The sequence below is a fragment of the Magallana gigas genome, chromosome 9 (genome assembly GCF_963853765.1).
Source record: "Magallana gigas chromosome 9, xbMagGiga1.1, whole genome shotgun sequence".
Classification (NCBI taxonomy): domain Eukaryota; kingdom Metazoa; phylum Mollusca; class Bivalvia; order Ostreida; family Ostreidae; genus Magallana; species Magallana gigas.
In genome coordinates, this window is record NC_088861.1 from 19085836 (window position 1) to 19112168 (window position 26333).

The 26333-nt window shown below is 31.4% G+C and overlaps 1 protein-coding gene across 7 annotated transcripts; it reads left to right on the forward strand.

Annotated features, from left to right (window-relative positions):
* Positions 1-69: 69 nt before the first annotated feature.
* Positions 70-22083, forward strand: LOC105338222 (coiled-coil domain-containing protein 181). 7 transcript variants are annotated; one of them, XM_011443234.4, is made up of 8 exons: positions 70-214; positions 4086-4233; positions 8760-9303; positions 10123-10889; positions 12373-12435; positions 13785-13841; positions 18394-18545; positions 20159-22083. In XM_011443234.4, exons 2-8 carry the CDS (start codon positions 4102-4104, stop codon positions 20328-20330), a joined length of 1887 nt encoding a protein of 628 aa, XP_011441536.3. In that variant the 5' UTR covers positions 70-214; positions 4086-4101; the 3' UTR covers positions 20331-22083. The 7 variants fall into 7 exon arrangements, with proteins under 7 accessions (XP_011441536.3, XP_065926525.1, XP_065926523.1 ...); XM_066070453.1 differs by lacking the exon at positions 13785-13841 and adding an exon at positions 16290-16388 and having other exon boundaries at positions 19750-22083; XM_066070451.1 differs by lacking the exon at positions 13785-13841 and adding an exon at positions 16290-16388.
* The last annotated feature ends 4250 nt before the right edge of the window (positions 22084-26333 follow it).

The window sequence follows — 26333 nt, forward strand, 5'->3', positions numbered from 1 at the left end:
TTAATTATTTTGATAAATTCTACACCATATGTTTTTTTAAAGATGTCAATATTATGCTAATGTAAATGCGGTTTGGTAAAATTGGACGCATTGCCAAGGCATCAATCCCAAACAGTGGATATATCCAGTGTTGTAGAACGTGCACTATAATCACATTACAGTTTAGTATTGACACAACGATCCGATTTCATTGATGAAGTTCTTGTAGTAAAAGGTAAATTGTTCATATATTTCAATCATATAAGATTTATATGCTTTATTTTTTGGAACATACGCAGTAGATTGCTTTTATATTCATGACAAAACATGCACTACAACATGTAGTTTCAGTTCATGTAGGAAGTTACCTGTTATGTTTGATTGCATAAAAGGACATTGTTAAAAATGTACAAAGATATATGCTTTTCTATCGTATATATTTTGGTTTTTTTTTCAGTTATTCATTAATTGCACGTTTCTCACCTGATAAATTTTGCTATAAATCATTGTTGACATTTGATTTTGATAATCAGATTGTGTATTGGTTGTCACGTATGTGAATATCAGATATACCGGGTATTGTGTTTACATGTTCAATGACAGCATGATTTAATATATGCACTGCATATGAGGATGTAGCTGTATAAAATTCCAAATATGTCACTTAATTCTCTAGCTTGCATTTGATTAAGAGTATATTGAAATATTATACTTATGTGTGTGACATTGAGATGAGTTTGATCAAATAGCTCATTTTGCCTCTAACTAGAAACTTTTGGGGCAGCCGACAGATCAAATCCCAGTCTGGTCCTTCATCATTTATCCTATTTCTTTACATATGCATGGAAGCTGACAACGATGGCATATAAATGTACTGACTTTATCAGCACAGTAATAAGCAATATCTAATACAGCAGACAATGCATTACATCATGTACACTGATCACTTTTTGCAACAAACATCACAGAACATGTACATATTACCGTAAATTCCTAATTAATCGCAAGGAATTAATTTCCGCGTAAATTCGCGAGAAGCAGTCCTTGCTGATTTTAAAATCTCACTCTTATTTTTCAGACAGTTTTGAGCTATATGAAACCATGGCAAAAAATTGGTGCTCGTGATTTTATATTCTTGTGATTTGGTGCAAAACATCGGAATTGCGCAATTAAGTACTCGCTTAAAATAAGGAATTTTACAGTATGCACATAAAATACTGTACATTTAGTTGAACTCATCCCCTGTGTACATTCTCACAACACTATAGTAAATAATTATTTTACTGGGGACTAATATTTTTTATTTATATACAATGTGTTTTGTGTAGTACATGTAATACATAAATAACTTACTTATAGTACACCTTTGAAATGGCTTCAAAATGAGCATTGAGGTTTTGCCCAGAATTTTTTATTTTGGTGCAAACTTTTTGCTTTCTTGATAACATGTACTATTTGGGTTTTTACATTGAATTTATGATTTGATGGAAATGACATAACACCATTAGGCATACTTCCTTTTTTAATTTTCCCTTTTTTTGAATGTTTAGATTATGCTTTAATTGAGAGACTTCTTGACATTAAATGCAATTTTGTTTGCTGGTTTGTAGCATTGGCCCAACTACTGAATGGAACTTTTCATTATCACAAGATACGTACAGTTCAAAATCTGGAAGTTATTTTCATTTAATGCCTCATTATCAATTCTATTTTGTTGTCCACACCCCAAATGCTTTAATTGTCATGTGGTGATAGTTTATAATTATCATCTTTTTAGCTTCCTTATCAACAAAAATAGTGATATCATCGGGGGAGAGAGGAAAAGCCAATGGTTAACCAAAACATAAATAGCATCAATTTGCGAGTTTATTCCTAGTAAATTATCACGTCAATATCCGATGATCTGATTTATTTGATCATTGATTGATTCAGTGGACAATAAATATTCAATTCAGTGTTGCAACAATGTGAACATCTTGTTCACTTAATCTCAATAGGACTTAAACTTCATTAGAATTATTGAAGAATGCCCATTGAATAAAAGGAGTTTGTAAACAAATTAGTGTAATATGTCAACAAAAAGACAATGGATCAACAATGATGTGTCGTGGCATTGATTTTAAGAAAAAAAAAAACCTTGCCTTTTAAATGTCATTGTGAATGAATGTAGACAATGATAAACTCAATGAACTTCTAAAATATGTTTAAATATAGCAATATCACTTAATTCCCCAAACAGGTAGGAATACCTTGAATTTTATTTAAAGGGGAGGGCTGCTAGATAAAATTTTTATTTTTTATCATTTGCCTTACAGCATGACATTTAAATATAATAACATACAAAATGTACACAGATGAAGATGCAAGCTTAACTCATTTTCAGCTTCGTATGTACGCCCCCAGTACTACCGTAGATTCCTTATTTTTATAAAGTACTTAGTGGTAATTCTAGGATTTTACCATTTTGTATCAAGTCATGTATCAAGTCAGGATAATATGAAATTATAAACTAAAAACTTTTATTAGAATTTTATTTGTTCAAACCTTCAGAAAAATAATAGCAAGATTTTAGAATCCGCGACTACTGGCAGCCCTGGGGCACTGCTTCTCGCAATTTACCATTATGATATGGATTTGATGTTCTTTGCATTTTGATAGGAATGTACAGAGTAAACTGTATTCAATCCTGTTGTATTTTTTTGTTAAAAAAAAATCTGAGATGTTGTATGTTTAAGGTTAAGTCAATGAAGTGTCATCAATAATAATTTTTTTTTTAAATAGATGTACGTAATAAAATATGTGACAAGTATTTACATTGTATCTAGTATATATATTGACAGGCATACTGGAAAATATTATGATAAATGGTCGATGAATATTTTCTGACTATCATCTTATACATGTGGATTATTAAATATTATTTTAATGGATGCATGAGGAAGCGGTGGCTTTATTGGTAATGGTGATAAAGTATGTGTCGTGAACACAAGATAAATGTGAATTAATTTGCCCGTAGCATTTATGATAGTCCAGTGAAAGCAGACCCTTGATTTGTTATCATGTCAATACCCCCCGTTTATTGATTTTTGTTCAATATTGAGAGTGAAGACTCTTGTAGTAGGAAATATTTGCATATAGTGATGAATGATTTATACATGTAGTTCCAGATTAAAGAGACACAGAGTTATAGACTGGCTATCACACAAATGACAAGAATGACAGTTGCATGTCCTTTCTCCTTCTCTCAATCTTTTCTCTATCCTTTCTCCTTTCATTTTCTCTCTCTCTTTCTCTCTTTTTTTCACTCTCTTTCTCTTTTTTTCTCTCTCTCTTTTAAATTGATCATCCAAAGCCTTTTAATTCCTAAGTATACAAAACTGCCCAATGATTGATGAGTTTAAATTGCATCTCTCTCTCTCTCTCTCTCTCTCTCTCTCTCTCTCTCTCTCTCTCTCTCTCTCTCTCTCTCTCTCTCTCTCTCTCGTTGATTGATATAGCACTCAAGTCCAAACAGACAAAATTGACCACTGATGGATGAGGAGATAACATTTTGCAAGAACTTTTGTCCACAGTTTGTCACATGGCATGGAATATCAATTCATCATTGGTCAAACCTTACTCGGGCCATTTATGACCACATTGGAACATAAGCCTATCAATTTAAGTGAAAATGCCCTCTTTAATTTTACAGCCTTTTTTCCGTTTGAGATAGTTTCTGTTCATTCGTTTTTCTTAATTAATGAATTAAATTCTAGAACTTTTTAGAGGGATACATATATATTGATTTTTTTTAAATTGTTTATTAAATATATGAGGGCTAGTATGAGTTATGATTATTTATGGTATAGGCTCCATAAATATTTCACAATAAATGGTAGGCAGATCTTCTCTACTGATAATTTGTAATACAACAATAAAGAGAAGGAATGATAACTAAGTCTACTTTGGACTATAGCTACTAGTACCGGTATTTCAAAACTAGAATATATATATAAAATCATGTATTTAATTTTAATGTTTCAATATGACTAATAATTCTTATTTTAAAAAAAAGAAATGTTTCACAGCCTTGCTAAAAAAAATTTGCTTCTTAATTCCATTTTCAGAGAGTGACGGGTTGCCATGACGACCATGGAGTCGCCGCAGATCCAGGTGACGTCGTATGACGACACGAGCAAGAAAGTCCCAGAGCAGGATGACTTCGACAAGGAATTAGAATCGTTCATCGAAACACGAAAAAATGAAGAAAGCAAGGTGAGAACGACATAGGAACTTGCCGTAAATTGCCAATTACAGATTCCAGCTATTTCTTTAAAAAACAAACAATTGGCAATTTGATGACAGATTCCTTCTTCTACTCAGTAAATAGTTTAAGAAACTCCACCAAACAATTGGGATTTATTTGCTTATCAGTTTGAAAGTTTGAAAGAATATTAATGTTATTTAAATAGAGAGTCACTTTACTTTCTAAATGAAAGTGTTCCTGTGGCTCTAGATCATTTGTGTAAAGTTTATCAATTGCCATCTTGACTCATTTCTTGATAAGGAAATGCACAATAACTAAGAGACTTTGACAAATAAATGCAGGTAAATGTTGACTGTTTTTCACTCTTGGAATTGTGTTTATATATACATGCACTGGGAAATTAAGTGAATAAGCAATTTAAAACAGCATTCATAGGCCCAGAAATGACATTTTGTCCCAAGAGTTTCTTGTTTACCAACTTGGGATTTCAAAATTAATCTTTATCAAAATTTTGCCAGGTAGATTAGAAAACTGACAAATTTCCTTTTTCATTATTAAATTTTGTATTGTTATTTAAAGTTTTGAAAGAAAAAAAAATGAAAAGCAGATGAATTGATTTCATTAAGCATGTTAAGGTATTGAAAGATCAAATTCTGGGGCAGAATTGTTAAGCTGATAATTAATCTATAGGGCCCTTGATTTTCTTACAGTTTATCAATATTTAATGAAAGAATAAAAGGAAATATTGGTCTCATCTTAAGAGAATCCTAATTTAGCCCTGTTTGCTGGGGAGAGGTGAAAAGGTCCATAGTAATTTTGGTTGCTGTTTAAAAAAGTTCAACGAGTTCAGTATTATTATGTTTTCCTATATTCTTATAATCTCTGCACATATGGTCTATTAATAATAAAGCTAACAAGTGCAAATGTTTTTCGATATGTTTTCATCTATTTTTTTTTCTTTTTTTTGATTTGTTGAAATTTTTCCATGTAGCATCAACTGTCTTCTTTGTATACTTTATCAGATTTCAAGGGATTTAATTCTTGTAAAATGAATATAAAATGTGATGCAATTGCTTGACATGCTACCTGTTGATAATTACTGGTAAACATTTTCTTATAGGGGGTGGGGGTTGGGGGGGGGGGGTAGGGGGGTGGGCAGGAAAAAAGTTAAAACATACAACTTCTAAACAAACCAGTGATTATATATACACCAATGTCCTTGTTTATCCCTTTGTTATCAATGATTCTTTGCAATATTTCATGAACCCAACTTTTTACTTGATGCATTAAATATTATCTTGGGGATTATATTCCGTAGTAATTCCAGCAAGCAATAATTCCCGGGTCTTTGGATCACTTTTGACTTTCCTAATCCTTAGAACAATTTCAGGTTTACGCAGGTATTAAGCTCTTTTAACTGAGACCAAATTGCCGGATAACGTTGGCACTTGAATTAAACGGCACCATTTTTGTGTGCAAAGATCGCCCTGCGTTATCTGTGAGCCTGCAGCATTTAAATTAATGATCTACTTAAAAATTTACAATGAAATTTATCACTTTGGATATCTGCCATAGAATGATACTAGTTACAACTAGCATATTGTGTAGTTGTGTTGATCAATAAATGGGGAAAAAACCCACCAAAATTATGAACTGCTGATAAAAATTAAGGTAGCTCTCAGGGTGGTAAGGTATAATGCCTGCCAATATTAAAAATGTAAAATTAGAAGTTTTTTCCCTTAAAATTTCATCATAGATGCCATGTTAACGAATGCAAAGTGTTGACAAAAAAGGGATTAATTGTATACATGCATGTCTTGGTGCAACATGACAAATGACATTTGATGGCTTATGTTGGAGAATTCAAATCTATTTATTTAAACACATGTCAAACGTTGATACATGTGTATTAACTATTTCACGGGAGGTATGAACAACTGGCTTTACTAAGTACATAATCTTCATATCTATAGTCCATATTGAACTATTCATTTAAACAAGATTATATCCTTTATCAAAGAAATGGATTAGAAATAAAGTAAACAAGATAATTTAATTGCTAGTCTAAGAATGCTATCAAGCAAAATGTCTGGTATTTTTTTTATTATGAATATGTGAAAGTGTATAATTACAAGGAATCCCTGGTCGTTAACTTTATATAGTTATTCCCCTTGGATATTATTGATGCCTTTAAGTAATGTTAGATAACCTCTGTCAGTGAATGCTATGAGTATTCTTTTAGAATCTTTTGAAAAGAACATTTTTTTTTTGACAGAAATAATTTATAAATATATAATAAATAAAAAATTGTCTTTAAATTCGAAGCTGATTACTCGAAGATTAAGTTGACATTTGTATGCATACATGCCTATACATACAAATTCTGAAATCAAATTTTACAGACTTTAAACATACTAGGACTAAGGTTTAAGTAGGTTAGAAAATTGTGTTTAAGTCCACTGAGACACAGTGGCATTTATTTTTCAAGTATCGATTCCCCCATGATAGTATGAATTAATGTTAATTTTTTGCAAGCATTTGCAACACTGTTTCAGTAAAACTTGTTTTGTAAAATTCATTTATCATTTTAAGGGATCATACAGTTCATTAATCATTACAGGAACAGTTTTAGATTGAATTTATTTTTCATCTTCCTTAGCAACCATAATGAGGCACTGATGTGACTTATGCATTAGTAATTTACAAATTAACTGATAATTCGACTTTTGATCTTCACTGATATTTTTTTTAAAAAATATTGATTTTCCGATCATGTTTCCAACAACAACAGACAGCAACAGCACCAAATGACATTCTATATTCCCTACCCCCTTAAAAAAAAAACTTCTTATAAAAGTCATATTTCATGTAATATGATGACCTTAAATTAAACTAGTATGTTCAATTAATAATTGATTAAAGCAATGATTGGTAAATTTAATATCAATTTACAAGGTACTTGACCTAAAACTGATCTGGCTAATTAGAAATTGTCATTGAATAACATAAATTTCAAATATAAAAAAAAATGTGGCACATGATTTCTATGCTGGCTGAAAATGGAGAACTGCATGAATTCCATGAAGGACATTATAAAACCAACCGCTCATTATGCTGGATAATTTAGTGGGCCATGTAACACATATGCTGGAATCTCAGTGAGTCCCTAGTTATCTCCATTTAATGTAAACCCCTGTGAGAACACTGCGAGAACACTATCCCCTCTGTTTACAGGGTCTATGGCGAAACTGAATAGATGTGTCAATATTTGAAGTCCCTATAGGACTGATTTAATTTTTATAGCAATCAAAGCTTTCTCTTTAAATCTCCTCAATGACATGCTTCGCGATTGTTTGTTAGTTACGTTGAAGATAATTTGAAACAACTTGTTAACACTTTGGCGAAGCAGTCAAAATTCAAAAGCATGCCATTGGATAGTAAATTAAAGCGAACCAATATTCTTCTTCTTCTTTTTTTTTTTTTGAAATTTGAACATGCATTTTACTACACATTCCTAAGTGCCCAGAGAATCCTTAAAAAAATCTCGAAGCGAACAAGAAGAATAACATGGCAACCCAAATATTTTCCTGTGTAATGACAGGTGCTCTTTAGGCATAGGTATATCATGTGTAAATTTAAAATCTAACTTGTGTGTGTACAATGGATGTTGACACATGGACTTTATTCAATCATTAAAGCCCACCGCTGTGGTCCAAGTAAATTACTTCCAAGTGTTGGCGAATAATACTGAATTAAAGTCCTTTGACTATATACAGTTAGTATATTGGCTTTATTTATACAGTTATAAAAGTGGCTTCATATCATATTGATATCACTTTTAAAACCCATGCAGTTAATAGGCATTTTTAAGCTACATTTTTATAAAGCAATGCATGAATACAAATATATTCCTACAGCTAATGTTCTTACTCTAGTTCAAAACACATGTTATCATTGGATGATTATGTTTGATATAATTTAATAGTTATAATGAAGACTTTCAATCATATTTTGCCCCCCCCCCCCCCCCCCCCCCCCAAAAAAAAAAAAAAAAAGAGAAGAGATTGTGTTGTGGATTTTTTTAATTTAATAACATCTTTTCCCAAAAATATTTATAATCCATCGGTCTATTAATTAGAAAATTAGAGATAGATAATTAAGTTAATACAAGGAAACAATGAAAATTTATGTATACCGGTACAAAATAAAACATATTTATAGATATATCAAATCTCTGTGGATCACCTGTTATTATTTTTTTTGTTCATTTGATTGGAAAAAAGTGTGAACAACATGTGTTTATCTTCTCTACCACAAATCGCAAGATTTAACTTTATCCCAAGATGCTCTTATTTCTGATCTTGAAGTTTCTAGAAAGGATGTCTTCAAGATCTAAGAACTATTGATTGGGCATATTGCTGTAAATCGAGTAAAGCCAGAAGTCAGAGATGCTTGTTCATAGTGGTATTATTGTCAAGTATCAAAGCTAAGTGAACTCAGATTTAACCATGTTATAAATTGTTTATCCTTGTAGGAGGATGATAGCTCTTCAACCGGATCAGGTAGCACAGAAGGAAGCGATTCGGAGGACGAAAAACCCAACGAAAAAGAGGCTGAGAAAAAAGACAAGCAGCAAGAACAGCAGCAGACGACAACTGAGAGCAAGGAGATTGTTCCTGAAAAAGTGACGGATGCTAAAACAGAAGAAGACGAAGAAAAGACTGTGAAGAAGACAGGAAAAGAAGAGGAAATGAAAGTGGAAAAAGAAGAGGAAACGAAAGTGGAAAAAGAAGAGGAAACGAAGGTGGAAAAAGAAGAGAAAATGGAAGAAGAGGATATTAAGGAGAAATCAAAGAATACGGTGATTGTGAGTGAAAAAGATGACGATGTTGAAACAGACTCTGGTGAACGAGATAACAGACCGTCGTCTGCTATGTCGGAGAGGAAGGAGGAGGAGTCGTCTAAGGAGAAGGGGACGGATGATGAGGACTCGGAGCCTGATGACTACACATTGACTGAGGACCAGAAACGCGCCCTAAAGGAAATCGAGTACCTGAAGAGTGAGATGGGCTTACCAGGTATGCATGTCTCTTTCATAGGCAGGTAGAGGAATCTGAATGCTGTATATAAGCGAGTTCTTTTGTTCTATAGGGTTGAAATGATCATTTCAGAAGATTAGAAAATAGTTTGGGAAAAATAAAAGAGAGATATAAAGTTTTCTGTACACACTATTATGACATTTGCAACACAAAAAAATATTTCTTTTTTAAATTACATTTAACAATATTACTATACATGTATTTTGATATATTTAAACGTTTGAACCTAAATTTTGATTTGTCTTATTAATTTAATTGGTTGTCTTTATATAAAATTCAAAACTGAATAAATTACAATGTACATGTATGTATGTCCAATAGAATTTTTTTTGTACACTTAAGTATACGTACATGTAGGTGATTGTATTTGGTATAAAGTCGTATAATAATGTTGACATACACTTGAATTACCATTCAAAATTAGAAACTTTTAATCAAGAAATGGACAAACACATTCTTTTATCGCGTATACCATGTGGGGTCAAAAATTGAATGCTATCCTACCATACATACTGAATAAGATAAGTATAACTGTACAAGTACAACCATCTAATCAATTTCCTTTGACCATTTATCAGTTCGAATAAATTAAGGTCCAGAAGTATATATAAATTCTGGAAGATAGAATATCACCAATTTCATTTTGGAAAGCATTTAGCAGAGGCAACTTGCAAGTGTGTGAATTGTTTTGCTTGTTAAGCTTATATTTTGTTAAATTTTTCATGTCGATGTTTAAATTATTGTATAGAGGTAGTTACCGATAAATGGATTGAATGAATGTTAATTTATCTTTTTCAGAGGAAGATCCACCTGAATATGACGTAAAAGAGCGATTAAAAACTTTAAATGAAGAACTTGCCAATGACCCAACACCTGTAGAAAAAAGTAACTCTAAGGTTGTTTTTAAAGCTAATTTAGTGGACTTAGTGGCCCCACCCCCAGACTATCCCGACGAAGAAACGCCCCGAGAAAACTCAGAAACCCCGCAAACTCAGGAATCGGAGAACTCAAATAATAGTGAAACTGAAAAAAAGGACAACGGTAAAAAAGTTCTCATTGAGCGAGACGGAAAGTTTGAATTAGTGAGTGAAAATGATGTCCGAGCCAAAGACATGGGACTGCCTGTGTTGATTGATGAAAATGAAAATGTAAACAATAACACAACAGACTCGAGTTCTAATAGTGGTGAATTCAATCGAAAGCCTGCCCCGCCTTCCCAACCGAGGCCTTCAACGGCCAACGGAAATTCTCGCCGTTCTCGACCAGGTTCGTCGAAGCAGCGAGCGTCATCGGCAGGAACAGAACGCGGATTCGTCTTGGGCGATTTTAACTACAACTCACCCTATGCAATGTCGCCCAAGGAAAAGAAGCTAGTGGAAGAACAAGCCAAGCAGAGGGAGCAGCGAGAACGCGACAAGAAGCGGCTAGAGGAGCAGGAGAAAGAATACCAGGAAAGAGAGAGTAACGACGCATTCCAGGCGTGGCTCAGGCAGAAGAGAGAGGAGGCCAGAAAACGGAAGGAGAGAGAGGAGGAGGACAAGAAAAAGAAGAATCAAAGTCCCAGGGTAAGGATGTGTTTGTCTGTCTGTCTTCCTGTCTGTCTATCTGTCAGTCTATATCCATCTGTCTGTCTGATGGTGTCATTCTATGTAATATTGGCATGCCCTGTGGGTTTTTCTCCTGTCTTTGACTTTAGTGTGAAATTTGTAAATGAAAGAAAAATACTAAATAATCATGCTTTATTGCAAAGAAAGTAAAATGAAATGAATATTTTAAAAATAGAATTCCGAAATTTTAGAAGTTTTTGACAATGAACTTAATAATGGGTCCTACTAGGAACATCAGTAATTGAATATATATATATATATATATATATATATATATATATATATATATATATATATATATATATATATATATATATATATATATATATATATATATATATAAAAAAGATTATTTTAAGTTGAATTGATTTGAATTAATAATATGCATTTATACACAGTGTACCATAGGTTATTTTATTTGCAGACTTCATTCACTATAGTTTATGACTCAGTATTTTGTTAACATAAACTTTGGAGTTATCCCTCCTTGAATATAATTTTCAACTTTGCTTATGTTGATCCAAAAAAAAAAAGGGGGGAAAATGATTTAACAATTATTTATTAAGCATATCTTACCCAATGGTGAAATGGAATTAATATACTGCATCCTAACTTATGCATAATTAAACAGGACTTTGGATGGGATATTAATATAATTTTAAAATATTTAATTTTTTCAGTGTTGTTGTTATGATGTATAATACCTATTTATTTTAAATTATTAATAGACCATCTTGCATGTATATATAGAAGTTTTAGATTAGATCAATAGAAAACTCAGTAGGAATGCAAAGATTTTTAGAGTAATTATTCTCATAATTATGATACATGTATTATAGAATCTAGTCACCTGAATAGAGATGAAGGACCTTGAATCCCAACTAATCGTGATGTTTAAAATCATAAAAACAGTTAATGTGTAGTCCATTTACCAGAATTTTGCCCAAATACCAGTTATCAAAAGCTCTGTTCCATTATTTTTTTCAAAATAGATTTCTAGCCTTGTTTAGGCTTGGGATGGAGGAGGGGGGATTTTGAATGCAGTTTATTTGGAATTTGAAAAATGAAAATAAAAGTCTTTTGCTTTTCTGCATTTTATATTTCATTGACAATCAATGCTTAGAATTAGTATGCCAAAATAATATAAACTTAAAAATTTATTCTGATTTGTCACATCATTTTTTTGGATGCTAAATTAGGTCATAATAAATTGATCTTCATAAATGCACAACGTACTGTCTTTTTTATCATTAAACTTTTACTTATATTATATTTTTATATTAGAAAATTTTTTTTCCTGCATTAATCTGCTGACAACAATATTAATGTCACCTTGACTGTTTTGCTGCTGTGTTTGCCTGTGTGTCTGTACCTCTGTCTTGAGCGTCCGTCTGTCTGTTTGTGTGCGTGCTCTGATGTCTCTTTTGTGCCTCTGTTCTAGCCCGTAAATGGTAGCACGTCCACCATGGAATCGTACGAGTCCCTGCCCCAAAGTGAAGACCAGGTAAAATTACTACAGACCAAAAAATACAAAGATCAGACAATTCAAGACAAATTCTCATTAGTCAGTCTTGTCCGCACTTTGGATTCAATCAGAAACTATTCCTTACTCAGCCTATCAGTTCTGAATCTCTTGGAAATAAATGCTCTTTTAATTAGACCATTCCATAGGCTTGCAGGTTTTAACAGAATATTTTGATGTTGAAGTACTAATTGAAGCATAAAGCGTAAAGCAACTTTATTGTGTGGGTTTTTTTTAAACTATATCTCTCCATTAATTTGGGAAGGAAGTTAATATTTTATTCATAAATTCTTTTATCAATCACATTCTCCAAATCTGCAAGCTTCTCAGTCATGAGCTGTGAATGGTTCCTTTGATGAAACGTTTGGATGAATGAGATCTCTGACTATTCATTGACAAATAGATATGATTTAAAAATCAGGAAAAAGGCATGAAAGACCTTTTAGACAAAAGACAACTAATATTTAGATGTTCACAATTACATACTCAAATTTTTCAGTTTTTCATTGCATCTTACGACTTTATATTCATAGGAAGTAAATATGCAGTAGCAAAAAATATCATAGGTATAAGGAATAAAAAAGAACTTATTAAATTTTTTTTCATTATTTTAGTATATTTTAGAAATTATACATGAAACTTAAGAAATATAGATCCAAATTAAAGACATGTCTTGATAAAAGTTACTGATAAACTTCTAGAAAATGGAACAAAAAAAATAACGGTTTAAAAGAGGGAGATTACTTTCTCATGGAAATCATGACTACTACCATTTTACTACCTGGTAAATTGTTTTGGAACATCAAATGATAGCTTACAATTCGGTAAACAGGATAATTAGAATTTTTAACAACAATATTCTTAGACAGGCAAGAGGAACAATCATGTTTTGCACTGGCCAGGCAATGTTAGCATTAGCTAAATTGTACTTGCGAGGTAGTGTTTACCAAATTCATAAAGACTGTGTGATTGAGTGTTTAGATTATTCATAAATCATATATTAAAATAAAAACCGTAGTTGTTTCACATATTGAGCCTTTTTTCATTCATTTTTGTTGGGATATTTTAGTCCTGACATAGTTTTTTTCTTTTTACCTTGCTTTGTTAATATTGCTGTTACCAAAAGGCAATTTATCCTGTATTGAATAGCATGATCTTTGATTATAGGATATATTTACCTGGGCAAAATATCACTTCCTTTTTCTATTTTTGCTTTACTTAATAATATTGCATTAACCTGTACTTAGGGCATCTATATATATGCTTTTATGGTATTGCCTTTATTAGAGGGCACTTTTTTGGCTGATCTAATGATATTTCCTTTACTGTAGGACAATACCCAAAATATTGGTTTGATCTCCTTCCAGGATTTATACATTGATCCACAGGTTACTGATATAGATTTTTTAGACCCTATAGTGCTAGCAGGGGACTGAAGGTCTGATCTAGCTATCTTATCAATGATTTTACTTTTTGTGGAGGGCAATGTATAACAAGGGCTAACGAGCCAAGAGCTCTTGATATGTAGAATTGAGTGTACAGAGTCTCAATTAACCTTATTTGCATGTGCTGATATTATTTCTTTCTGCTAGCATGCAATCTTTAAAGTTTGATTAGACTTCAGGTCAAAATCCAATTAAATAAAGAGAGCTAATTCCGCTCTTGACAATTGCTTGTATAGAATAGAATTTTTCTGGGAATAAAGAAGTTAAAAGAAGATAAAAGAATATTCATTAGATATATGCAAGAACAGATGAGGAAAACACTTTTTTTTTTTTGGATATGATTTAGCCAATCTTGATTTCATTACTTTACTTAAGAATATTTGCATTGATGAGGAGTTAGGAACAACACCCCAATTCAATGCTCTTTCATTTTTAGTTTTCTTCATCAGGCTAATTTCTTTAAAAAGGATAAATTCACGATGCCTTCATTAACACATTTTATTAATAAGTAAAAAAGAGATGTATTATAGATTAATTTTGAAAAGAAATGGACTTATTGTTGAATTTTATGACTGTGACTGACATATATTTTTGTTGTTGTAAGAGAATGAGACAAAGGTAAAGTTTAACAGGTTGGGACCAATATCCCAAATGGGATATACATGTAATAGCCCGTTTGGGGTATAATAGCCCAAATTGGATATAAATTTAAAGTGCAAAAAATGAAAATTTTTGATTTTGAAATTTCTTATATAAATCCGCATTAGAATAGATGAAATACAACAACTTTTGGTAAACAACTTTTTCTGTAGCTGTACTATTACGGAGATTGATCCCTCAGTATATCCAAAACTTCTTTGGGATCAATCTTACAAACTATTGACATATAGAAAAACTTTTTAACCAAAAGTTGTTGCATTTGATTCACATTAATGCGGATTTATATAAAAAAAATTTAAAATAAAAAAAAATATTTTTTGCACTTTAAATTTATATCCCATTTGGGCCATTATATCCCATTTGGGAGATTGGTCCCAACCTGTTTAATTGTCATTCGAATTAATATAAAAGAAAAGTTGAAATTGAAAATATTCAAATGCGAAGAAAATTCTTAAGTGTAATTGAATTTTTTTTATCATTGCATTGAAATGTAAATACTGTTAATTTATTTCATCAAGTTTAGAAGCTGACAAATTTGGAACTTTAAATAGATAGATTTAACATGCCCATCTAGTATATTATTTTCTATTGCATATTTATTTAAATTTTTATGCTTGAGAATTATTCATAAATGCACCTTTGAAGTATAAGCAGAGGTGAGAGTAGTGAATTCTCCTTAAAATCACTAAAAAAAAATTAACGTTTAGCAGAATTTTCTGTTGAATTAGACGTAAACTATGTTGAAGTTTATGATTAGTGTCTTTGATGGGATGCCATATATAAGGGAATGCATTAGATAATTCTCTTTAATTGCCTTTTATATATATAAATTGTTTATGGACTTAAAATAAATGTCAGGTACCTTGAACTGCCAGTCTCGGATCCATCATTGTTACATGGCTTCATTGTGTTTTCAACAGTTTAAATTAATTTTCCAATTCTAATGCTTTTAATTAGGTTGTTTACCTGTATCTCAGTCTGTGTTTAGCAGTATTACTGTACTCTATCTAATGAATTATGAAGAGCTTTCAATTTGATTTTTTTTTGTCCTTAAGACTCCAATGTAAATCTAATTATGGACACTCATAATGACCCCAAGCCTATAGAAAGATGTATGCAATGAATTTCGGTTTCTCTTTTAAATGCACCATAATTCTTGCCAGAATGTGTGACTATAAATGTTGTGAAATGCAGATTTGCCCATGCTTTATGCCAGTTTTAACATTGGTCTTCATTTTTATATTGGGCTTTGGCTAGAAAAACTGCACCTAATGCACAATACCAATTAAGTATTTTTTCATGGAAGAAGATTATGTATGACCAATCCCGAATATTACAAGAAGTAATTAATTAGAGTTTTCCTCAAGACTTGATCATTCTTTGAATGAAAAAAAATTATGTCTGTTGTATTTAATGTCTCTGTTGTCTGATTAATGATATTTGGAACGTTATACTTTGACAAGATTATGACCAATAAACACAGACTGGCAGACAGATAGATAAACAGACAGACAAGCAAAAAGAAAAGAAAATTTTATAAATAAAGAGGAGACGTTCATATTTCCATATCAGCTTCATCAAGGCCAAATTTTCATCCATTGCAATTTATTAATCTCTTGGAGCATGCACGTGTATTTTAGGGATCAGGCCAATGGAGTTGTTTACTGTTACAAAAATCTACTAGTATCTGGCCAAGATTGATTTTTTTCCACGCTTTTATTTCATGCACAGCAAGGTCCTTGGACAGATACCTTTATGAGAAATAGAGGCTTGATGCAAAGAGTGTTTGGCAAAACTGTAGTTTGCAACTTGGAAAAGAGCTTAGGCATAGTATGAATGTTTGGGAATTGAACAGTATCTGTTTCCAAAATCATTTCTAGTCTCTATGAGGTGTCCAGAGTATTCCCATATACACTAGCAGCTCTTTGTATTTACCTTATTTAAATGTACTCACTGTCCAACTAAATATACTCTGACTATTAGGCTGAACCCTATAATACCTCTCTTTACAATTCACTTTGTATTTTTAATACCTTTGGTATCATTTAACATGAAATTACTCTGGAAACAAATGCAATGCCACCTACAGTATAACATGAATGTATGAAAAAAATAAACAAAAATCTCTTGAACAAATACACATCTTTTGGGGGAACTAGTTACATTCAAACATGTGTCTAGACCCTATTTGTATATAAAAAAAATGATTATACATTCTTTGAAGAAGTACTGTAAAAAAGCACCTGAAAAATAATGTCTATTATAGAATAATGTTTATGAAAGCTGGAAATGATTTTGTCACCAGTGTTGTTGGGGCACAAAACTAATCTGATTCAGATCTATCTGAAGATAAATTCACCCTTTTTGTTAACTATTGCACACGGAGATAATTAATGCACTTCTACGACTTAAAGTATAAAATTTAATCAAATTAAATGACCTATGGATGTATGGTAAAATTACAGTGCAACAAAATCATGACAAAATATGCTAAACAGTCATTTTTAAAAACAATGCCAAAAATTAAACATTTTATATCAGTAAATTGTTGGAAAAGGAAAAAAATAAAATTATTAACATTCGCAGAGCTATTGTGTTTTTCGGACACTTTTCTTTTCTAAAGAGGGAAAGAAAACCTCTAGTCATTGATTTTAATATTAAATCCATATATACTGGGGTCTGAAAATAGACATTGTTTGAACTAATGTCAAACCGCAGATGTCTTACTGAATTGTCATATAACATTACATTTCAATATTAACATGTAATGTAGGCTTAATTAATTAGCATAACTATTAAAGGAATTAATACTATTTGATGGCATTAGGTGAAACAAGTTCACAAATGTCTAAACAGGTTAAAGATTAACTACTTTATATTCTCAGTTTGTTAATTATAAGATTGTGTTTAACATTTCAGTGCAGGTTTCATAACTGTTGATAAAGATTGTCAGTTTTTGTACATGGATGCTTTTTAAGACTTGTCAATTTAAAGCTAATTTAAGAGGTCTTGTGTTTTAAAACTATTTTGATTTTTTTTTAATGAATGACAAAATGATATTTAAAATTCTTTTAATTATATGACTTTGAAATGAAATTTCAAAATAAATTAATATTGATTAAAGAATTGAAAAGATGTTTTAAATCATTGATTTAACTCATTAGTACATTTATGATATGCAAAATGGCCATTTGATTTAATGGGTGTGAAACAAGCATTTTATTACATGTACTATGCAATTGTGCCTTGTGCACTTTTATGTAAGGATTTAGATTTTGTAGCATTCCTTCTATGGTTTGCAGTTAATGAATCTATATCCAGAACTCATGAAATAAAGCTTGATTTTGTTTTTCTTGGGGGGGGGGGGGACTAACCTATGTACTTTAACAATGCATGGAAACCATGCTGTCTTTGAACTTTTGGTTTCTAAATAAAATTAACCAGTATTTAACTTTATTTTCAGTCAAAACCTGTATGTGTGCATATTTTAGCATATTAGCCAGTCAACCCCCCCCCACCTACCTCTAATAACATTCATTTATACTAAATGCAAAGACTCTTTACAAAACAAAAACATGAATGATGTATGAACAAGATTACTGAGTAACTGTTAATGTGCAGAAAGTTTTATCATAGATAGAGCTCTAGTTATTATTTTAAGCTAGTTTTTGGTTAAACATGAACCAGCTAGCAAAATAGCTTACCTATGCAAACAGTAAACACAGCTTAAGTAGTGAAGAAAATGGGTGTGTTGTGTGTTTTTTTAAAGGGTTTTGAAAGTTTGGGGTAAAAAATCCAAATTTTTTATCTAAATTTTTTTGCATTGCATTTCCAGGACGCGGAGGTGAAGGAGGCGTATTCAACATGGCTGAAGACCAAACAGAAGCAGCAGAAACATGATAAACTGCTGAAGAAGCGGCAGGAGATGGAGTCGACGGAGGGCTTCTACATCCGGAGTCGACAGGAGTGCGACCAGGCCTTCAGGCAGTAAGTACTGTGTGCGGTGCGTGTGTATATATAACCGTGTGCTGCCTATACTCCAACACACTAATACTTATGTATTTATTGCCTGAGACTCTTTGGTATTACCCCCTATAAAATTATAGTAAATGCATCAGTTGTTCATGCAATGTTAATTCTTCTCGGAAAGTCTGATCTTAATGTAAGTTTCTTAGAAAAGATCAAGTATACAATTCATAATAGTTCCAAAGAAATTTTGGATTATTAAAGTAATTTATTATTCAAATTACATTCTTTTAGCCCGCAATTTATTGATGAAAGTAAACAAATTAACAGAGAAAATTCGAATTAAGAGTAGTTTTAAATTTCGCCACAGAATTAGTTTCTCCTTTTCATCCTCATGCAATTTCATATTACGTGTATGTTTTTTGAAATTTGCATAGTTTAGGGGACAAATTTGATTTATTGTGTATTAAAGTTATGAAAGGATAGACCTTGAAGAAACATCACATGAGTTTTTATCTAAATATGATCCAAATCATTTGATACTCACATGCTTTTTTTAAGTTCCGTGTTTTTATTAATACCTTGCTCTTGGTATGGCCTTTTCTGTATTTCGTACTTTATAGTTGACCCAATAAAAATCTGAAAAGTTCTAATGTGCTTTGGAGCATGTCCTGATTGATTCACAATTTCGTTTTTCAAAAAACCCCATTTTTTTTCTCTAAACTTTCATTGTTTTTATAAACAATTCACAAAATTCACTGCATTGTTTTATCTCACGTTATTCACGATAATTCATTTGTATTTTAAAAGCATTCAAATAAAATTTGCTGGAGAATTTTTACTCACCAGTTTTAATGGTTTTTTCAATATTTTTTGGGTGCAAGATGCAGATTCGTTATTACAGTTTCTCCACTTTTGCACAAAATGAAACAATGCTTACCACAACTTTGATTTAAAAAAATCCCACTAAGCGTCAAGCTAATCAGAAAAGGCCAGTTTTAAGAAGTTGTTTTCAATTTTAGATTTTATTTTTGAAGTGAAAGTAGAGTTTGAAAAAAAAAATTAAATGTATGGAGTGAAATGATAGTTTTGTTTATTAACACAAGAGTTCTCTTTTGTTTGTAATAGAATTTTTTTTAAAAAGGTGTAAACATTTTTTTTTTCCAGTTAGAAAATTTTTCCATATTTTTGGTAGTTTGTGGTAACAATTGTTTCATTGTTGCAGGTGGCTTAGACAAAAAAATGCTGAAATTCGGAAAAGTCGAGCTAACGAACGCCAGAAACTCAAACTTCAGAGATTAATGGCGAGAAGGAGCCGGAAGGCGAATAACATTCGCAGAGCTATTGTGTTTTCGGACGCATTTCGTTTCTGACGAGGGAAAGAAAAACCTTTAGTCAATGATTTTTAGATATGAAATCTTGGCATAAAGTTTTCGCTTTGTAGAGAGGGAAAAAGGAGTTGCTATGTTTCTTCAGCTTTCCCCAAAGAGAATCAAATAACTAGTCTTCGGTGGAGAAACTGTGATACTAAATAAATAGATAGATAGAGAAAAAGAAACGAAATAAGAAATGTATTGGAGTTGTTATTGTGTTACTTTTGCTTTGTTGTTAACTAATACGGTTTGTTGTTACAGATGGTTGAGAAAAAAGACCTCAGATTCGCGAAAAGCTCGGTTTATGGAGCAACAACAGCACAGAATGAGTCGGCAGGCAGCGCGAAAAACGCGAAAAAATCTCTCCGCCCTCAAGGCTCTAAACAAGTCCAATTCATTTGTTTATGTTGACTACTATGGATACAGATATTAGATTTTATTATCAGGAGTTTAATTATATTGTTATACTTCATTATATTTCGTTATATTTTCATCTGTAATTGTAATATGTTTAGTTAAAATTTATAAGATGAGAAACCCCATGATTAGGAAGGGTTTCGTTATTTTTGTTTCCAAAGTTCATTTATCTGTGATATATTTCAAAAAAAAAAAAATGAAATCAAACTCTTATTCAAGAGGTAAATATTACTTTAAAAAAACCTGACTCCTTAAGCTGGAAGTAAGAAAGCTGCGTAATTTTTATATCGGGCCATTTTTATAGTGCTAGAACATACTAGGTATACAAGATTTAATGCCATTAGTCCACATGAAAGCAAAAAGTGAGCATTGTCAAATTGTTAGTTGGGTTTCATTTTTATCCCAGTCTTCAATTATCTCCCTTCTTTATCAAATCTTTGATCCGCGCATACCATTCGATAGGAATTTTGCATCCTCACCATTTGATTTTAACTTTGTTATGATCCGTTCATGTTTACCTTATTTATATGTTGATTTTTTAATCTTTGTGTTACAGTGTATGTCCAAAAACAGGGTTTCTTATTTGCTGTTACATCTTAATCCTTTTTGAAATTTCATTGTTTTTACTTTAATGAATGATAAAGTGGTATGTCAAAAATACCTATTTGAAAGAATCGTCATTTCAAAATATGTTCATAAATAGTTCAAAACTTCATAATAACAATGATTTAATTAGTATCAACGTTTTACAATTGAAAATATTCATTCCTATCCGATATTATGATTTTATTGTTTTTAAATTGAAAATGATATATACAGTAACTGAAGAATATCAAATGAAAGGTCGTTAATTTTTTTTTTCAAATTCAGAACTTTTCAACTAAAAACGACGTCGACTTTTACATTTTGGGTCATCTGCATACTATACTGGCCAACAATTCCAACCAGATGTGTAATTTGTTCGTCATTAGTAATATCTCTCATCTCATAAATTTCGTCTGCCAGATCCATGGCAGAACCACGTTTGTTTTGAATACATTTAATCCACAGCGCAAATGTTTGCTCTGCAAATTTTTAGAGCATGAAAACAAAAGTTGAAAATACTAAACGTTAATTGGATGTGTTGAAGTTGCAAAAAATTATTTTGTTTCATTTTCGAGGAATAATACAACGAAGACATATCTTGCAACGTTTCTTCTTTCTTTTTTTTAAATAACTTGTTGTAAAATGTTGTTCCATTTGACTTCGTCAATGTATAATCAAAATGTTAGCAAGAAAACCGCTTCATCTCAATCAATCATATGCATCTGCATATGCGCGTGCTATTTTTATATATCATATCTTATGATAATTTAAAACAGAATTCGTTGAATGGATTAATGTTTCGGAATTTTGTTGTGAAAATAAAGTTCTAGTGTTAATTTTGTCTTTTCTGTATGCCATATTCAACTGCATCTATCGTTGTGCGGAAGCTAGCTCTCAAATTCATTTAGATTATGAGCTTCATTTTTTGTTGATCTTTTTTTTAAATATTTGAATTATTCCTAGCTACATCTGCTGATATTAACATGACAAGCTTTTCGTCTAGATCTGTGATTTTACATAGTTAGCCAAGTGGAACTAATAGTTGAAAAGTGTATGTATGTCTGTATGTATGTTTGTCTGTATGTTAAGATGATTGTCTATGTTAGCAACCTTCATAAGCTTGCAACTGAAAAAGTGGTGAATTTACGAACATATGCATATTGTAATAAAAATATGGAAACGAAGTGCTTGGAGTTGTTATTTTTTGCAGATGTCTTGGTGTATTTATCTTTAGAAAAGTATATTCAAGAAACGAAAAATCGCCTCAAAAATTTAAGTAGAAATTGAAACTCTGATTTCATACTTGTAGTATTGTCTTTTTTTTAAATAAAGATAATTCTTATTTTAAAATTCCCAATCATGGTTTTAGATTGTCGTGGGTTAAAAGCATTAAACTGTGTTGGAAATTTTATGTGTGAAAATTAATGAGTCGCGTGAGTAATGTGAAAAAAACTTATTCCTGTATTCCCTTTTACGTCACCCATCATATTTTACGACATGGCAATGAAAGATGACCATGCACGAAATCCTATTTTTCTGTTGAACCAATCCTTGCAAAATGGATGGAGTTCCCGAGAAGTGGGACAAGCTTCTTTAATATTTGAATTTTTTTTCATTCAGAAGACTTGCAATATTGCATAACTCTTAGCTTTATGGTGAGAAATACGTCTGCTTCTCGAAAAATTGTACATGTTTATACGAAATCCTACTTTTCTGTTGAACCAATCCTTGCAAAATGGATGGAGTTCCCGAGAAGTGGGACAAGCTTCTTTAATATTTGAATTTTTTTTCATTCAGAAGACTTGCAATATTGCATAACTCTTAGCTTTATGGTGAGAAATACGTCTGCTTCTCGAAAAATTGTACATGTTTATACGAAATCCTACTTTTCTGTTGAACCAATCCCTGCAAAATGGATGGAGTTCCCGAGAAGTGGGACAAGCTTCTTTGATTAATATTTGAAATACTTGCAGGATTGCATAACTCTTAGCTTTATGGTGAGAAATATGTCTGTTTCTCGAAAAGTCTCTTGTTTTGAATCTTTTAGTCCTGGCAGGAACTCGGTGACCCAATGCTTCATTTATTTATTTGAGAAGTACGATATCGTTTGATGTATATATAATTTATAGATTTGCTTACGTTGAGGAGTGTTGAAGTGTTTCATCTTGTCGACGTAAGGACATGCAGTGTTGATTGAACGTATCACGCCATTTTGAAGTTAATTTGTTTGTCTGGACAGATGCTGATGAATTATTTTTCATATTATGTAGTCTTTAATTAAGAAGGTAAAACAATTCTAAAAAGACACATGTACATGCGTCATCCCTTATCAACTTGTCACTAAACTTCATGTGTTTAAGAAAGGTAATTTTTTGGGTTTAAATCTTTGATTTGGAAATACTATAATTTATTAATTGTGAAAGGATTTGAAAATGATTTACCCCCCATCCCCCCCCCCCACCCCCCATTGCATTACAATTTTTCAAGTAAGGTGAGTTGAGAATTTTGGTTAAATAGATTCTAGATACAATGTCAAAGAGTGTTTTGATGGAAGCATAAACGCACTTTTGTTTTGTTTTTAATATATATGCAAAATAGGGGGTGTCATGTTTGTTAATGTTATAAAATCTTTGGATGAAAAAGAAATCTTTGTGTGGTTCTTTAATATATACCTTGAAATGGGCCATTAGATCATGCACGAAATTTAAAGTTTGAATCTAAAATTGTTTAAAATGCAACGCAATTAGGGAAAATGAAATTCGTTCATGAAATTTGGTTTGGTTAAAAAAATAAGAAAACGTGTTACGTTAAATCGCAATGTCCAATGTGAAATGCTTTTTTAATTTCATAATAATATTATTCAAAATGAGTCAGATAGCATTTAAGATTCAATTTTTGTTTTGATTCGACTGTATGCTGTTCTCTAGATATTGTAGAGATGTCTTCAATTCTTAAATCAAATTTTGTTTGTTTTGGAAAATATATACGTAACAATTGTTATGTAGGAAACCTTTTAAGACCTGCTTTGTATGGCGCATGATGGATATGAATCAGTCTTTTACTGTTATATGTAAGTTTGTTACAATAGGCAATGTACAGAAAATATAAAATTTGTTATTAAGACAATTCACATTTATAATTTATTAATTTTGTTGACAAAATGTGTATGGATGTCATTTTGTGCGTAAGAGATGGTAGACAATTCCTTCTTTCTCAAAAGAAAACGATTTCGTCTGCTTGCTTCAATATAAACATACACGTAATTTATAAAACAAACAAACATTCTCCATCTAAAGCAACACCCATAAATAATTCACTTACTCTTATAAAACCTAATAGGTTAATAAATCAAAGAAATTCCCCCTCTGCTTCCTTGTATTTCCTGTACAAGCAGTGGACAGTGAACTCACATGCATTATATCTGCCCACAAGGAAACGAAAAATGTACGTACACATGTATGTATTATTGTGAGATTTGATGCAGTTCGTAGGAGACTGTATCGGTGAACTGTCGTGATCCCGAGTGTACACTTCCCAGCCTCCACGTCATAAACGACACCTAATTAAATTGTATGAATAATCAAAATTAACGTATTACAAGAATCTGGTACCAGTTAAATTATGATACTGCAATATAGACCGTGATCAGCCATGCACGCTTTAAAACGTCATCTCTGAACATTTTCCATTTTTCAGCAGCATAATTCATAGCAACTGTCATATATTTTTATGTTGCGCCTACGTGAACCAGTTTAAGCAGATATATGACTTTTATACCTTAGGCTCTTTGTTGTAACAGTTTTGTTGCACTTCCTTTTTGGAAGTCTTGTTTTTTCTGTTTTAAAAAAATGTTCATACATACATTAATTATTCGAGGACCCTTCTTAGTCCCATCTTCGTAATTTAATACTTAATGACTTGTCTAAGAAAATATTTAATATTTTATTTTCAAAACTCCCAAGCTGTTCCATCGTTAAGACTTTGCAAGGGAAATTTCCTGTAAATGACTTGATTGATACTTCTTCATATTACGTCATTTTATGATGCATTTATTAATTAAATCGCACTCGTTGTTTCTTTATGCATTTAACTGAAAGATACGTTTCTTTTTAATACCTGTTATACCAAATAAGATTGTTTTGCTTTATTCATAATTAATTATATTCTGTAAGCCCTACTGCAACATCTATTTTTGTATATTTTCTCTTATATGACTAAATAACTGACGTCATGGAATGTACGTCTTTATACCAGGATCGCAACACTGAATATGAAAAGAATGTGCATTAAATTAGGCAAACAAGGATAAATCAAATAAAATAGTTGTAAATCTCAAACACATTCAATATATCAAAAGGTGAAAAAATCTTCGACTGTTTATTTTAAAATCCATAAAATGTCTCAAGTTATATATCTCAGCGTTTCGCAATGGCTTGAAATGTCAGAATGACGGTAGACATAATCCATTTGAAACTCATTAAGTGACTAGAAACACATGTAGTATACATGTGTATCTATAAACTATCGGCTAAAATGATTTAATACTTCCAAGGCAATTATGAAACAATTATCATTATAAAAACATTAACATTAAATTCAATTGAATCCACTGTGTTTCATGTACAAAGACGAATTATGCAAGGAGAACTTTTTGAACTGACTTGATTATTTGTTAATTAACATCATATTTAAGACGTGTCAGGGCAAACATGATGGTCAATTTGCTATCAATGTACTTGAACAGTCAATTCAACAAAGAGCATAAAAAACACAATAACCACATCTTGACACATTCTTACAAGACTTTATTCAGCTATGTTGGTTGAACTTTAAGTAAACCATTCACAGCAATATCGACTATATCATTAGAATGTTAACTCATCCTTGAAAATTATTCATCAAACAACAAACTTTTGGATAACGATGCTCTTGAGAAAGTATGAATGAATGCTAGTTTAGACTGGATTTAATTTGCAATTAATACCTTATAAATCTTTCCTTTAATTTGAAAAAGTCAATATAAGTTCAAAATATTGACCGCAATGTTTATCATTAATATAAATGTCTCATTCATCATTGTTTTATGATTAATGCTTCAGTGATTGACCGTGTTAGAAAGTAATACAAGATAATGTGTAATTCATGTTATTTTTTAACCTGGATAATAATATTGTAAATGAAGGATTGTCAAAAATTATTTAAATGAATATTATTGTCTAAATGAGGAATTTGGGTATACACGTGCTGTTGCTTTGTCTAGGTTTTTCTGTTAAACAAGGAGAATTCATTTAGAAAATACAAATACAATTTCCAGGAATTGACTTTAAGTCCGAATGACCACAAAAATCTTAGGTATAATTTCAGTGAATTGCCAATAATAGATGAAGTATTGAAAGTTTATATTTTGTATATTTTGTTGGCGTTATGTTTCTAT